Source organism: Euleptes europaea, chromosome 12 (assembly GCF_029931775.1).
Source record: "Euleptes europaea isolate rEulEur1 chromosome 12, rEulEur1.hap1, whole genome shotgun sequence".
NCBI classification, from domain to species: Eukaryota; Metazoa; Chordata; class Lepidosauria; order Squamata; family Sphaerodactylidae; genus Euleptes; species Euleptes europaea.
The window spans coordinates 3,285,142-3,299,416 of NC_079323.1; the positions used below are offsets into that span (position 1 = coordinate 3,285,142).

The 14,275-nt window shown below is 47.3% G+C and overlaps 1 protein-coding gene across 1 annotated transcript; it reads right to left on the minus strand.

The window, feature by feature from the left end:
* Positions 1–1,012: 1,012 nt before the first annotated feature.
* On the minus strand, positions 1,013–10,889 carry DNAJB13 (DnaJ heat shock protein family (Hsp40) member B13). The gene is made up of 8 exons (XM_056858582.1): positions 10,806–10,889; positions 7,299–7,402; positions 6,452–6,613; positions 5,623–5,780; positions 5,201–5,314; positions 3,530–3,643; positions 2,365–2,441; positions 1,013–1,166 (listed from the first exon to the last, which is right to left on the minus strand). The coding sequence occupies exons 1-8, from the start codon at positions 10,871–10,873 to the stop codon at positions 1,013–1,015; spliced, it is 951 nt and encodes a 316-aa protein (XP_056714560.1). The 5' UTR covers positions 10,874–10,889.
* Between the last annotated feature and the right edge of the window lie 3,386 nt (positions 10,890–14,275).

Genomic DNA, 14,275 nt, shown 5'->3' on the forward strand with positions numbered 1-14,275 from the left:
AACGCCTGTTTGTGCATGTCTTTTAAAATAAAGCTACAGTAGGAAGCAAGCCCTGAGTGATTTTGTTGTTGTTGCTGTTTAACAGACTGGGTACAGTACAGTGTAATGTAGAATAAGTGTGTACTTAGGATTAAAACTGGAGTCTGGCTGAAATTGCAGGTTGCAATTTAAACTGTACTGGTCCCTGTTTAAAGGAGGGGGTGTTAGCATTATTCAGCTGTGACCCCACCCCAAAGGAGCACCAAGTACTGCTCTATGCAGTTAAAATGAATCCCTCCACCAGAGAGAGTTTCATAGGATAGTTGTTTTGGTCTGCGGTAGAAGAGCTCGATTCGAGTCCAGTAGCACCTTAAAGACAACAAGATTTTTGGTGTATAGGGTTTCAAAAGTCAAAGCTTCTATCTGATGAAGGAAGCTTCGACTCTCAAAGGTTTATACCCCGGAAATGTTGCCGGTATCTAAGGTACTTCTGAACTGGAATTGAGCTGTTTAACCAGAGATGAACTTCTGCTTGTTAAGGGCGTTGACATGTAGCATTCAACTTTTGGGCCTGGTGTTCTCCAAAGCCATAACGGCCAAAATCTCAAACTGGAAAAAGCAACTATTGATGGGCTGTGGTTCTAAAAGAGTTTCATTTATTGAGTTTGGCTGATCCTGTTGTTAACAGCGGGAGTCTGTGCTGCTTCTGGTGGTTCCTTATTTCCAGTTTAACTCTCGAAAGCACTCAAAGTAGCTCTTTGTACCATTTCTTTGTACCCTTTCTTATAAGATGCACATCTCCTTCTGGATGCTCACCTGGGCCCCTGAGTCTCTTGGTGCACAGGACTTCCTCCTGGTGTGGCAATTCTAAGGACAATGACTCTGCCAGCTCACACACAGGCTAGCGGAATTCCACGTTTGCTTATCTGCCGTTGCTTTTGAGAATAAAAACCGAGATGAGGGGTGTGTGGTAAGCTTTGCTTCTGTGTCAGCCCCTCTGCAGCGGGCAGGGGCCGGCCTGCCGTGCCCCGTCTCAGGTCAAGAGGGCTTCCCGCAGCAGCTCCTTCTTGGCCGGGGTCAGCCTGGCTGGGAAGACGATATCGAAATACATGATGAGGTCCCCCTTGCGGGTGGGGTCCTTGGGGAGCGGCATTCCTTCGCCGGGCACCACTTTGAAGTACTTGGGGCTGTAAGGATGAGAGGTGGATCCGCATGAACAAGTTGGGGCAGGAGGGATTTACACCGCCCCAGTTCCTTCGGGGGATGGAGGAACATTTATTTTATTTATTTTTGAATTTATAGCCCACCTTCCCCAGCAAGCTGGGGAAGGTGAGTAATGTCAGTTTAAAATCCAACAAACACATAATACTAACAGATCACGATGGGTAGCCATGTTAGTCTGTCACTAGCAGTAGAAAAGAGCCGGAGTCCAGTAGCACCTTAAAGATTAATAAATTTCTGGTAGGGTATGAACTTTCGTGAGCCAGTGAAGAAGTGAGCTGTGGCTCACGAAAGCGCGCACCCTGCCAGAAATTTTGTTAGTCTCTAAGGTGCTACTGGACTCCTGCTCTTTTCTACTACATAATACTAATAATCAAAATCATCATTAAATTTTTAACTTAAAACCACTAATCGAAGATGGCGCCTGAACCCCCTTTTTGCTGTAAGAACCTCTGCAGGTGGCTGCCCCTCCGTTATACCATTTCATACATATGAATGGGGGAGGGAGCCAGTAAAGATGGTATTCGTGTCCAGTTCCTCAAGGGCTGGTTCTGGTCAAAGACCCCAACCCCCTGAGAGCAAGAAGGCTTTCCCAGCAGCCGCTAACCCAAGGAATGATGCCTTTTATGGTACATTTATTTCTTTATATCCCACTTTTCTCCTCCATTGGGATTCAGAGCAGCTTTTAGGACACTGTTCTCCCCTCTACATTTTCTCACAACCCTGTGAGATAGGCCAGGCTGAGTATTTGTGAGGGGCCTAATGTCACCCAATGAGTTTCTGTGGTAAAAAGTGGGGGATTGGAACCTGGGTTGCCCGAGGTCCTAAGTCCACCGCTCTATCCACTCCACCACACTGGCTCGACACATAGAAGGGACCACCGGGGTTATCTAGTCCAACCCCCTGCACAATGCAGGAAATTCACAACTGCCTCCTCCCCAGTGACTCCCTACTCCATGCCCAGATGATAAAAAAACCTTCCAGGATCCCTGGCCAATCTGGCCTGGAGGAAAATTGCTTCCTGACCCCAAAGTGGCGATCGGCATGACCCTGGGCATGCAAGAAAGGGCCATGAGAGCTGAGCACTGGCTCATCCCTTCCTGCCCTCCCTCTCACGATCTGCCTAAGCAACACTTTCAGGCCCTGGACTGTGGCTTAACTTACTGGACAATGTCGTTGATTGGGATGTTCAGCAGCCTCTCATCCAGCGTACTCACGTCCACGGTGCACCCGATCAGAGACTGCAGGGGAAGAGGTCCGAAAGTGAGACTGGAGAAGGAGAAATTTCTGAGGGCCAAAAAGAGTTCTTGCCCCTGAAGGAGCCAGTTGCTGTGTCTGTATGAGTCGCTGTGCTCAGTAATGCCTGCAGACTTGTCTCGTCAGAACTAATTGTAATTGGGTAGAACCACTCAGTTTAGAGGTGGCAAGGAATTTGTGCTTTAGAATTTATCTGGTGCATTTTTTAACCCCCCTCTCCAAGGAGCTCAAGAAAGCATACATCAGGGGTGTCAAACATATGACATTTATGATATATCCAGCCCTTGAAACAAATGAGTTAGACACCCCTGGCCTACATGGTTCTTCACTATTTTACTGTCACAACCTGCAACAACTTTTTATCTTTGGTTCACGGAGCCACTAGATGCCTGGCTCCTTGACATAATGGTGCCTGCCTCTGCTTTGTGAAGGTCAGGAGCTCTCCTTAGGTGTTCTGGGGTAGCCGGTTCCAGGGAGCTGGGGTGGGAATGTGTCTGAAAAAAGCCTATGATTGTACCACCCACCCTATAAGATGGCACTGCACGGAAGGAGTAGTGAGGAGCAAGAAGTTAGTGTGTGGGTTAGCATCAGGAGAGATGGTCCCAGGGGTAGGTCCCAGGGCATGAATGGCTTAAACTTAAATATAAAAAATATTCTGGACCTGAATACAGGCTTAATGTGTGGCAAGGGGTACTGGATGCTTGTCAGCTCATGGAGGTAACTAACAGTCCATTAAGCGTAGCTAGAGAGAAAAATCCCTTATCCCTTTACCCCTCCTTGCTGCCAAGAAGACACTTGTATTATGCTTTGGAAACTCTCTGCCTTCAGAACCAACTGGACTCTAGTAAGATAGCTCGTCAGCTTTATTATTTTTTGTGCATTTCACTGCCACTGGACTACATACCTTGTCTTAATATTGTAAGTTTCTTCAATAAAGTTTAATTTGATTTATGGTGTGTGCTACTCAGGATGTTACTGGGACCAAACCCAGGTAAACTGGGCTATGTTACCGTACCGAGTCAGGCTCAGCCTGGACAGCAGGGGGTGGAGTCGCCTGAACGGCTCTGGTTACCTTGCCAAGGGGGATGCTGGCTACGTAGATCAGATTGTCGTCTTCCCTCTTGAATCGAGGGTGGATCTTCTCCTTGACAACAAAGATGATGTCAGCTGGGATAATGTTTGGCCCCTGCAAGAAAAGGGCATTATTGATCACATGGGGTGGGCAGAGGTTATGCAGAGATGAGGAGCCCCGCCCTTCCCTTAGCTGTTTCTGCTACCAAGAAGAGTGTGAAAAGTAGAAACAATGTGTGTATGGGGGAAGCAGCTGCTCAGGGGTCCTGGAGGGTTTTTTTGACTTCCTCTAGGCATGGAGCAGGGGTCGCTGGGGGAGTGGGGAGGTAGTTGTGCAGGGGGTTGGACTAGATGACCCTTCGGGGTACCTTCCAGCTCTCTGTTTCTGCATAAAAAAGCATTTTAAAAAACTGAGCTCTCTAAAAGGAACAGGACAGTGTGGGAACCCAAGCCTTGTTTCTGAAATCCTTTCTTCTGCTCAGAAAGAACTCCCAGGAAGCATTTTAATGCCTGCCCCTTGACATGCTGCTTTGTAATTGACTGTAGTGCTGTCTGTGAGAGAAACGACACTCCCCAAGCTTGCATGTCCCACTCTTTGCCTTATGCATGGGGATTTCACCTAGGCTGAGCTCAGGGAAGAGGGAAGAATCAGGCTAACAGAGGGACAGGAAGTCCTGGGATTTGTGAGGGCTGGCAGCGAGGTCATCTCTAATGGATGGAAAACTCATGCATAACTCCAAGGAACAACAAAGACAGACAGGGGGTGAATGCAAGTAAAAGTACCCATGCATAAAAAACAATTACAATATTTAGCATTGCACAGTGCAAGGGTTAAAAGCACTTCATATGTATTATCTTGTGGTTTGTACATCAACCCTGCAAGGTAGGTCTTCATTAACCCCCTCCCATCATGCATTGGGGTGATGGTTGGCCCCAGAAGGGAATCTTGTTTTGCTCAGGTGGGCAGCTTTTTTAGTCCACAGCAGCAAAATAAAAGGGGAGTGAAGTGGTGCTTTAAAACCAAAAGCTTACGCTGGAATACATTTTATTAGTCTTTGAGAAGCCACCCTGAACTGGATGGCTCAGGCTAGCTAAATCTCATCAGATCTGGGAAGCTAAGCAGGGTTGGCCCTGATTAATACTTAGATGGGGAGACCACCAAGGATGTCAGGGTCCCTACAAAGAGGCAGGCAATGGCAAACCACCTCTGTGTGACTTTTGCCCTGACCTGGATGGCCCAGGCTAGCCTGATTTTGTCAGATATCAGAAGCTAAGCAGGGTCCTATTTAATGAATCCTAACTCAAACTTATTGCAACACTATCCTGCGACAGAGAGGGCTGATCAGGGCCAATTTGGGCTGTGGTTCAGTGGTAGAGCATCTGCCTTGCATTCAGAAGGTCCCAGGTTCAATCCCCGGCATCTGCAGTTAAAGGCAAGTAGATGATATGAAAGACCTCTGCCTGAGACCCTGGAGAGCTGCTGCCAGTCTGAGTAGAAAATACTGACTTGGGTTGACCGAGGATCCGATTCAGTAGAAGGCAGCTTCATGTGTTCATGTGTGTTCAATTTTTATCTCATTTGTGCTGGTTTCACCCTAGAGCAGGAACCTGACTTCAGAATTAACCATTTCCAGGGATAGTGGAAGATCTTAGAAGCCCCGCGATGTGTCACCTGGTCTCCTTCCTGTGGAAAGGTAATCTTGGTCCCCTGTTTCCACCCTGGTTGTACATCGATCGTCAGGATCTTATCTTTAATGGTGGACGCATGGCCGTCGTCGTTCATCACCTGAGGAGGGTTTGGAAAAGGTCAGTACGGTCTCAGCCCCAGCCAGCTAACCAGGATGCTTTGTATAACAGAATCAGGGGTGTAGAACTCATTTGCTATGCCGGTCGGATTCTGAATTGGAAAATGGATGAGGGGGAAAGAGTTAAGCAGCCCCTTCCCCCAATTCCTTTCTCTCAGTTAAAGCCAAAATGGTCCGCTTTGCACTGAGTGGGGGGGGGAATCCAAGAAGAATCAAAGAATTGCCTTTGTCAAGTAGTTTGGCCCTCACTTGAGAGGGAGAGACCAAGAGGGAGAGGGCCTGTGCTTACCCTGCGGGAAATCTTTATTTTTTTGGTGCATCCGTAGAACAAGTCCTCCAGGGAAAGGTAGAGATCCCGCTCGATCGGAGGATCCTGTTTCTTCACTCCCCTTCCCCGCAGGCCCCCAAATGCCATGTTGACTTCTGCCCCTTCGCCGGTATAGAACTCTAAGCAAGGAAAAAACCAACGGAAGGCAGTTCACGGAGGAGCTTTAAAAAAAAAAAAAGACTTATGATAAAACGCTTAGGGCTGTTTAGCTTGGAAAGGAGGCAGTTAAGGGGAGACAAGCAAGAGGTCTATAAAATTATGCACGGTATGGAGAGCGGACAGGGAGAAGCCTTTCTCCCTCTCTCATAAGGCCAAAACGGGGGGAGGGGCAACTGCAGAAGCTGGAGGGTGAGAGATTCAAAAAAGACAACAGGAAGTATTTCTTCACACAACTCATAGTTAAATTGTGGAACTCCCTGCCCCAGGTTGTGGTGTTGCTGCCAACTTGGAAGGCTTTAAGAGGGGAGTGGACATGTTCATGGAAGAGAGGGCTTTCCATGGCTACTAGTCAAAATGGACTAGTCATGATGCATACCTATTCTCTCCAGTCTCAGAGGAGAAGGCCTATTATATGAGGTCCTGTATAATACAGGCAGGATAATGCTGCTGCAGCCGTCTTGTTTGTGGGCTTCCTAGAGGCACCTGGTTGGCCACTGTGTGAACAGAGAGCTGGACTTGATGGGTCTTGGTCTAATCCATCAGGGCTTTTCTTATGTTCGTATGTTCCTATGAAGCTTCAGGCCTGACCCAAATATGTGGAATTCCAACGAACTGCACCCCTTGTGCCTACCATTAAAGGGATTGTCTCCTCCAAAGAACTCCCGGAAAACTTTGTTGGGATTCCCATGGAACACATAGCCTTCCGTCCAAGGGGTGTCTCTCCCAAATTCCAACGGGATCCCTCCTTTAAGGCCTTCTTCTCCAAATTTGTCGTAAACACCCTTCTTCAACGCTAAGCAAGAAAGAGGATGGCAGGCACTTTGATCAGGGGTTGATTTGTTTTGCATAATTTATTGATTGACCCATTTATATCCCACCTTTCCTTGGGGTCCAAGGCAGCTTGCAATAACAGTGAAAACATCCCCTGCTAAAGCAAAAAAAGAAGAGAGCAACCGGATACCTTCTAAAATGAACACAGTGTTTAGAAATATTCTCTTGCATGCACACAGCTTATTTTCATTCACACAGTGAAGATCATTGTGCTGTGGTGGCACCTGCTGCTGCTGAAGAAGAGCTGGTTTTTATACCTGGATTTCTCTACTGAAAGGAGTCTCGAAGCGGCTTACAATCACAGTCCTTTTTTCTCCCCACAACAGGCACCTTGTGAGATATGTGGGGCTGAGAGAGTTCGGAGAGAACTGTGACTGGCCCAAGGTCACCCAGCTGGCTTCATATGGAAGAGTGGGGACACCAGCCCGGTTCTCCAGATTAGAGCCCGCTGTTCTTAACCACTATACCATGCTACACGTCTTAAATATCTGCATAGACAATCAAATCTCCAACGGCCAAACAGAAGCCCTGCACCAGGAAAGGTATCTGTGAGCACCATGTTGGGGAACCCTGGAGTAGACAAAACTGACTGTGCTGGAAGGGGACAGAGTCAAAGAATGAACAGAAAGGATGGGTTCTCAACTTACGATCGCTCAGGACATCGTAGGCTTCTGCGAGCTGCTTGAATTTCTCCACAGCCAATCGCTCCTTGTTTTTGAACGGGTGGTATTTCAAGGCAAGTTTCCGATAGCTGTAAAACATAACCAAGAGACCTGCATTCTCCTCTCTCTTTTTCTCCTTACCCAAACGGGTACATTTTGTGGTTGGATCTCCATGAACCCATTCTTCTAAGGGCAGAACTTTTCCCCAGGCCTGGAACCTGCTGCTGAGAGCAGAGGAAGGCCCCGTCATTTGTGGAGGGGCTGTGGCTCAGTGGTAGAGCCTCTGCTTGGCATGCAGAAGGTCCCAGGTTCAATCCTTGGCATCTCCAGTTAAAGAGACTAGGCAGGTAGGTGATGTGAAAGACCTCTGCCTGAGTCCCTGGAGAGCCACTGCTGGTCTCAGTAGAATCATAGAATCATAGAGTTGGAAGGGACCACCAGGGTCATTTAGTCCAACCCCCTGCCCAATGCAGGAAATTAACAACTACCTCCCCCCACATCCCCAGTGACCCCAACCCTCCCCCCACCATGCAGGATCCTACAATCAAAGCACCCCCGACAGATGGCCATCTAGCCTCTGCTTAAAGATCTCCAAAGACAGGGACTCCATCACCCTCCGAGGCAGCACATTCCACCGTCGAACAGCCCTCACCGTCAGAAAGTTCTTTCTAATGTTTAGGTGGAATCGCTTTTCTATTAGTTTAAATCCATTACTCCGTGTCCTAGTCTCTGGAGAAACAGAGAACAAGCTAGTTCACTCATCCACATGACTTCCCTTCCAATATTTAAACATGGCTATCATGTCTCCCCTCAACCTTCTCTTCTCCAAACTAAACAAAACCAACTCCCTAAGTCTCTCATCATAGGGCATGGATTCCAGACCTTTGACCATTTTGGTCGCCCTCCTCTGGACACGCTCCAACTTGTCAACATCCTTCTTAAATTGTGGAGCCCAAAACTGGACACAGTATTCCAAGTGAGGTCTGACCAATGCAGAATACAGTGGTAGTATTACTTCCCTTGATCTAGACACAATACTCCTTTTAATGCAGGCCAGAATTGCATTGGCCTTCTTAGCCGCCATATCACACTGTTGACTCATGTTCAGTTTGTGGTCCACTAAGACTCCCAGATCTCTTTCACATGTCAATCCAACTCTCTCCCATCCTGTACCTGTGCCTTATGTTGTTTCTGCCTAGGTGAAGTACTTTACACTTCTCCTAATTTAAATCCATTTTATTGCTTATGGCCCAGCTCTCCAGTCTATCGAGGTCATTCTGAACTCTGACCCTACCCTCCGGGGTATTAACTACCCCTCCTAACTTGGTGTCATCTGCAAATTTGATTAGTATGCTCTCTATTCCATCATCCAAGTCATTTAAAAAATATTAAATAGTACCGGTCCCAGGACAGACCCCTGTGGTACCCCACTGGTCACTCCTCTCCAGGATGAAGTTGTGCCATTAATGAGCACCCTTTGGGTTCGGTTGGTCAACCAATTCCAATCCACCTAACAGTAGCAGTGTCCAGCCCACATTTTACTAGCTTTGTTTCAAGAAGATCATGGGGGACTTTATCAAAGGCTTTACTGAAATCAAAGTACACTACATTTACAGCAATCCCTTCATCTACCATACTTGTCACTCTGTCAAAAAAAGATATGAGATTAGTTTGGCAAGATCTGTTTTTGAGAAACCCATGTTGACTGTCAGTGAGCACAGCATTTCCTTTTAAGTGCTTACAGACCGTCTGTTTAATTATCTGCTCTAGTATTTTACCTGGTATTGATGTCAGGCTGACTGGGCGATAATTGTTTTTAAAGATGGGGACCACATTTGCCCTCCTCCAGTCTGCTGGAACTTCTCCTGTTCTCCATGAATTCTCAAAGATTATTGCCAGTGGTTCTGAAATCACTTCACCCATTCTTTTAACACCCTTGGATGCAGTTCGTCTGGCCCCGGAGAATTAATTAAGAGTAGCCAGGTATTCCTGTACTATCTCAGTGTCTATACTATGCTGTAATTCCCCTATTGCATCCTCTGCTCCATTATTCCCAGGTTGAGCACTATTCCCCTTTTGGGAGAAGACTGATGCAAAAAAGGAGTCAAGTAATTCTGCCTTTTCTGCCTCCCCTGTTAATAACTCACCTTCCTCTCCACGCAATGACCCGATCGTTACCTTGATTTTCCTTTTGTTATGGACATAAAAACAACAAAAACGGTTTTTTTGGTTAACTTCCCTGGCTAGCCGGAGCTCATTCTGCTCTTTAGCCTTCCTGACTTTCTCCCTACATGTGCCAGCTACTTGTCTGAATTCCTTTGTTGATTTCTCCCTTTTTCCATTTCTTGTACATGCCCTTCTTAAATTCTATCTCAACCAAAAGTTCTTTTGTAGACAGTAGACAGTACTGACGTTGATGGACCTAGGGTCTGATTCAGTAGAAGGCAGCTTCATATGTTCATGTGCGGACCGTAAGATCAAACTCCATATCTGTTTAACTACGTTATGCTACAGGCCTGAAAATGTTACGTGAACATCAGATGTTCATAAATTCTACTAAAATATGGATTGACTAGTAGCCGTGGATAGCCCTCTCCTCCATGAACATGTCCACTCCCCTCTTAAAGCCTTCCAAGTTGGCAGCCATCACCACATCCTGGGGCAGCGAGTTCCACAAGACAACCTCCTACCTGACAGCAATGCTGATTCTGAGAACTTAGGTAGATTATGAGAGGGAGGGCAGGAAAGGTTGCCTCAGTGTTTGGTTCTCCAAATGCCCAGGACAATTGCTTTCTGACTTTGGAGTCTGGAAGCAACTTTCCTCCAGGCTAGATTGGCCCAGGGATCCTGGAGGGGTTTTACCCCATCTTCTGGGCATGGAGTATTTATTTAGTCAGACTTATTACCTGCTCTACCCCAGCAAGCTGGGCTCAGAGCGGTTCACATAATCCACAAATATACAACAATCAGATGAATCAGATAAAACAATACATTAAAACAGCCCTAAACTGATTAAAACCACAAATTCTAGTAGGGGTCCCTGGGGGTGTGTGTGGGGGAGGGTAGTTGTGAATTTCCTGCATTGTGCAGGGGGGTGGATTAGATGACCCTGGTGGTCCCTTCCAACTCTATGATTCTATTATCCCCCCCCTTTTTTTAATGGCGTACCTGTGCAAAAATAAACTACTCTTGTATTTGAGTAAATGCTGCACGCATGCGTGTATACACACACAGAACCATATACACACAAAGTATATGTTTATATATGTCCATGCATTATTATGTAGCACGCACATATACATATTATTTCGTGCCTTTTAACCTTTTGTATTTTTGTTATATGTGCATACAACACCCATGCATTGCCATGTGTGCACTCGCGCGCACGTGTGCACGCATTATTAGCTATCCAGGTGAATCTTTCACCTTTAACTTAAAAATAAAAAATTATGCTGCATGCCCCCCAACCTCCCAACCCCTCCCGGGGCTCACGCCTTCTTGATGTCGGCGTCCTTGGCGCTGCGGGTCAGCTCCAGCATCGCGTAGTAATCCTGCCCCATGGCGGCGGCGGCTGCCCCTGCCCAGGCCGGCCCGACCGGTTGCCAAGCACTCCCGTTGCTAGGGACGCCGCCACCGCCTTCCGCCCGGCCCAGATGCATCCTGGGAGTTGTAGTCCCGCCTCCTCTGAGAGGTCTGTTCCTTCCCCGACAGCCATTCAGCGAGTGGGGGGTGGGGGCTTGGGGGGTGGGGGGAGGCACAGTTTAATCAGGGGTCTCCCTGGAAACATTGGAAAACTAGACCTGGCTCCCATACCGTTTAACCATTTTAATAGCAAATCTGTTTTGTATTTGTTTTATCCTATGCTATTTAACTATGCAAATTTGTCTTATTTAAGAATATAAGAGAGGCCCTGCTGGATCAGACCCAGGCCCATCAAGTCCAGCAGTCTGTTCACACAGGGGCCAACCTGGTGCCTCTAGGAAGCCCACGAACAAGACGACTGCAGCAGCAGTATCCTGCATGTGTTCCACAGCACCTCATATAACAGGCATGCTCCTCTGATCCTGGAGAGAATAGGAATGCATCATGACTAGTATCCATTTTATCTAGTAGCCATGAATAGCCCCATCCTCCATAAGAATGTAAGAGAGGCCCCATGCTGGATCAGACCCAGGCCCATCAAGTCCAGCAGTCTGTTCACACGGTGGCCAACTAGGTGCCTCTAGGAAGCCCACTAACAAGACGACTGCAGCTGCATTATCCTGCCTGTGTCCCACGGCACCTGATATAACAGGCATGCTCCTCTGATCCTGGAGAGAATAGGTGTGAATCATGACTAATATCCATTCTAACTAACAGCCATGAATACTGTGACAGTACCCCAGAGATCTCCCGGTAATAATTGGCTTCCAGACTGCCAGGGAAGGAATTTCTGCCTAGCTACAAGCCTGCTCTGTGCACTGGGTTACTGGGCTAAGAGTCATGGAGTGTCAGAGTGAACGATAAGCAATGATAGGAGAAACTGGATGAAACTGCAACTGTACTGAGTCGCCTTTCTGTCTGCAATACAATCAGATATGCATAACTTGTTGATGTATCGTCATAACTTGAATTTGGATAAATATCTCTTCCCCAGTATAATCGGGACTCAGAGATTTCTGCCCATTACGGCCTCTGAGTCAGCAGCTGCAAATAAACTGTTTTCTTGATAACGATCTTGGGCCTCCCTCTCCCCCCGCGAACCCGTTTTACTGCAACAATACCCTTCTCCTCCATGAATATGTCCACTCCCCTCTTAAATTTGATGGACTGTGACTACAAATAAGTTATTGATTGATCTGACTCCCTTCACTCTGCCATTGGCGCCTGCAAACTATGGTTGCCAGTTCTGGTTTGGAGATTTGAGGGGTGTGTGGAGCCTTAAGGGGGCAGAGTTTGGGGAGGGGAGGGCCTTCAATTAGGGTTGCCAACCTCCAGGTACTAGCTGGAGATCTCCTGCTATTATAACGGATCCCCAGCTGATCAGTTCACCTGGCGATCAGTTCACCAGGAGAAAAATGGCCGCTTTGGACTTTATGGCATCGAAGTACCTCCCACCCCCAAACCCCGCCCTCCTCAGCCTCCGCCCCAAAAGTGAAGAGGGACCTGACAACCCTATCTTCAATGGGGTATAATGCCATTGAGTTCACCTTCCAAAGCGGCCATCTTTCTCCAGGTGATCTCTATTGGCTGGAGATCAGTTGTAACAGATCTCCAGCTAGTACCTGGAGGTTCACAACCCTACGTCCCAGATCTCCAGTGGCTACCTGGAGGTTGGCAACCCTACTGCCAACCTTTCCTGGTGCCAATCAACTGGCTGTTTTTAAGAAGTGGGTGGTGCCCGCTGGGGCTTTAGCCCACCAAGGCTTCTGATTGACCTTTGGAGATTTGATTGGATGTGCAGATTTTTGTAAATATTGCTTTGGCGGCAGCTGCCACCACAGCACAAGGTTCTACACCGTGCTACTGAAGTTGTGTGTGTAAAATGCCGTCAAGTCGCAGCCGACTTATGGCGACCCCTTTTGGGGTTTTCATGGCAAGAGACTAACAGAGGTGGTTTGCCAGTGCCTTCCTCTGTACAGCAACCCTGGTATTCCTTGGTGGTCCCCCATCCAAATACTAACCAGGGCTGACCCTGCTTAGCTTCTGGCTAGCCTGGGCCATCCAGGTCAGGGCGCTACTGAAGTTAAGCTGTGGCAATCATCTTGTGGCTGTATCTGCCTCCTGCATAGGGTTGCCAGCTCTAGGTTGGGAAATACCTGGAGGAGGTGAAGCCTGAGGAGGGTGGGGTTTGGGGAGGGGAGGTACATCAATGCCATAGAGTCCAGTTGCCGAAGCTGACATTTTCTCCAGGGGAAGTGACCTAATATAATATACCACCTGGTTGGCAACCCTACTCCTTTGGCAGCCCTACTCATTTTGCTGCTTTGCCCACCATGCCGTGTCAGAATTCCAAATGTTGCCACAGGTGAAGACCAAGAAAACTGGAGGTTTTGGGGAAGGGCCTTTCTCCCCTCTCCAGTCCTTCACATCTCAAATCCCAAGCAGATGTGGAAACAAAAGTTCTCTGGAACAGGGCTGGTTTTGTGGGGTTAAGCTTAAAGCCAGTCGGGGGAAAAGCAATTTGATCCTGTGTGTTTTAACTATTGAATAGAAAGTTAATCACATTTTAGGGGGGATACTGCACATCAGTTTTTCTCTTTGGGGTAGTGCAATCTATACAGTTCAGCAAGTAAAAAACATATGGGCTGAGACACTGTGCTTCACCCCCCTCCTCCTGAGGCAGACTGCAGATCCTACAAGCTATTCAGCTGTTGGCTCCCCTAAAAACTGAAGTAATTTTTCTGCCTGTGTTAGGTAACCAGTTCTAAAAGATGAACATCAGTTTCTAACTGTTGAAAGACAGAAGGAGACTCAGCAAGATAAAACACACACATCTATCCTCCGTAATTGTTTCTAGAAACAAACAGCTGCGGCCATGTACGGCCAGAATGGAGTATTCAGATCAATAAGTAGCCTGCCGGAACAAATTATTTTAATTTTTAAAAAGAACAGCTTGAGATCAAAGCAGCTTTATCTTAAAACTGAAAATGGGCCGGCTGTTTGCCGGGAGAAATGCCTCGAAAATGCAATTCTGGAGGAAGGCAGGATATGAAAAATAATCAAGACAGGCTTTGCTAAAAACATCCCTTTATTGAAGTCCGCTGGCTTCGACTTTCCACCTCCAGGAACCGCTGAGGTCACAAGATGGGTAAAGCAAACAAACTTTGATGATAGAAAAAGGGGGCCTTAAATGTTAACAGTCTCGCTAAACTGTGTGGTACGACAGACAGATGTAAACTTTCAAACACATTTTTGCTTTTCAGATCCCTTCCCAGGAAGCTTGCCTATGGCTTGAGCTAGGATTTTTCTCTCAACGTGGC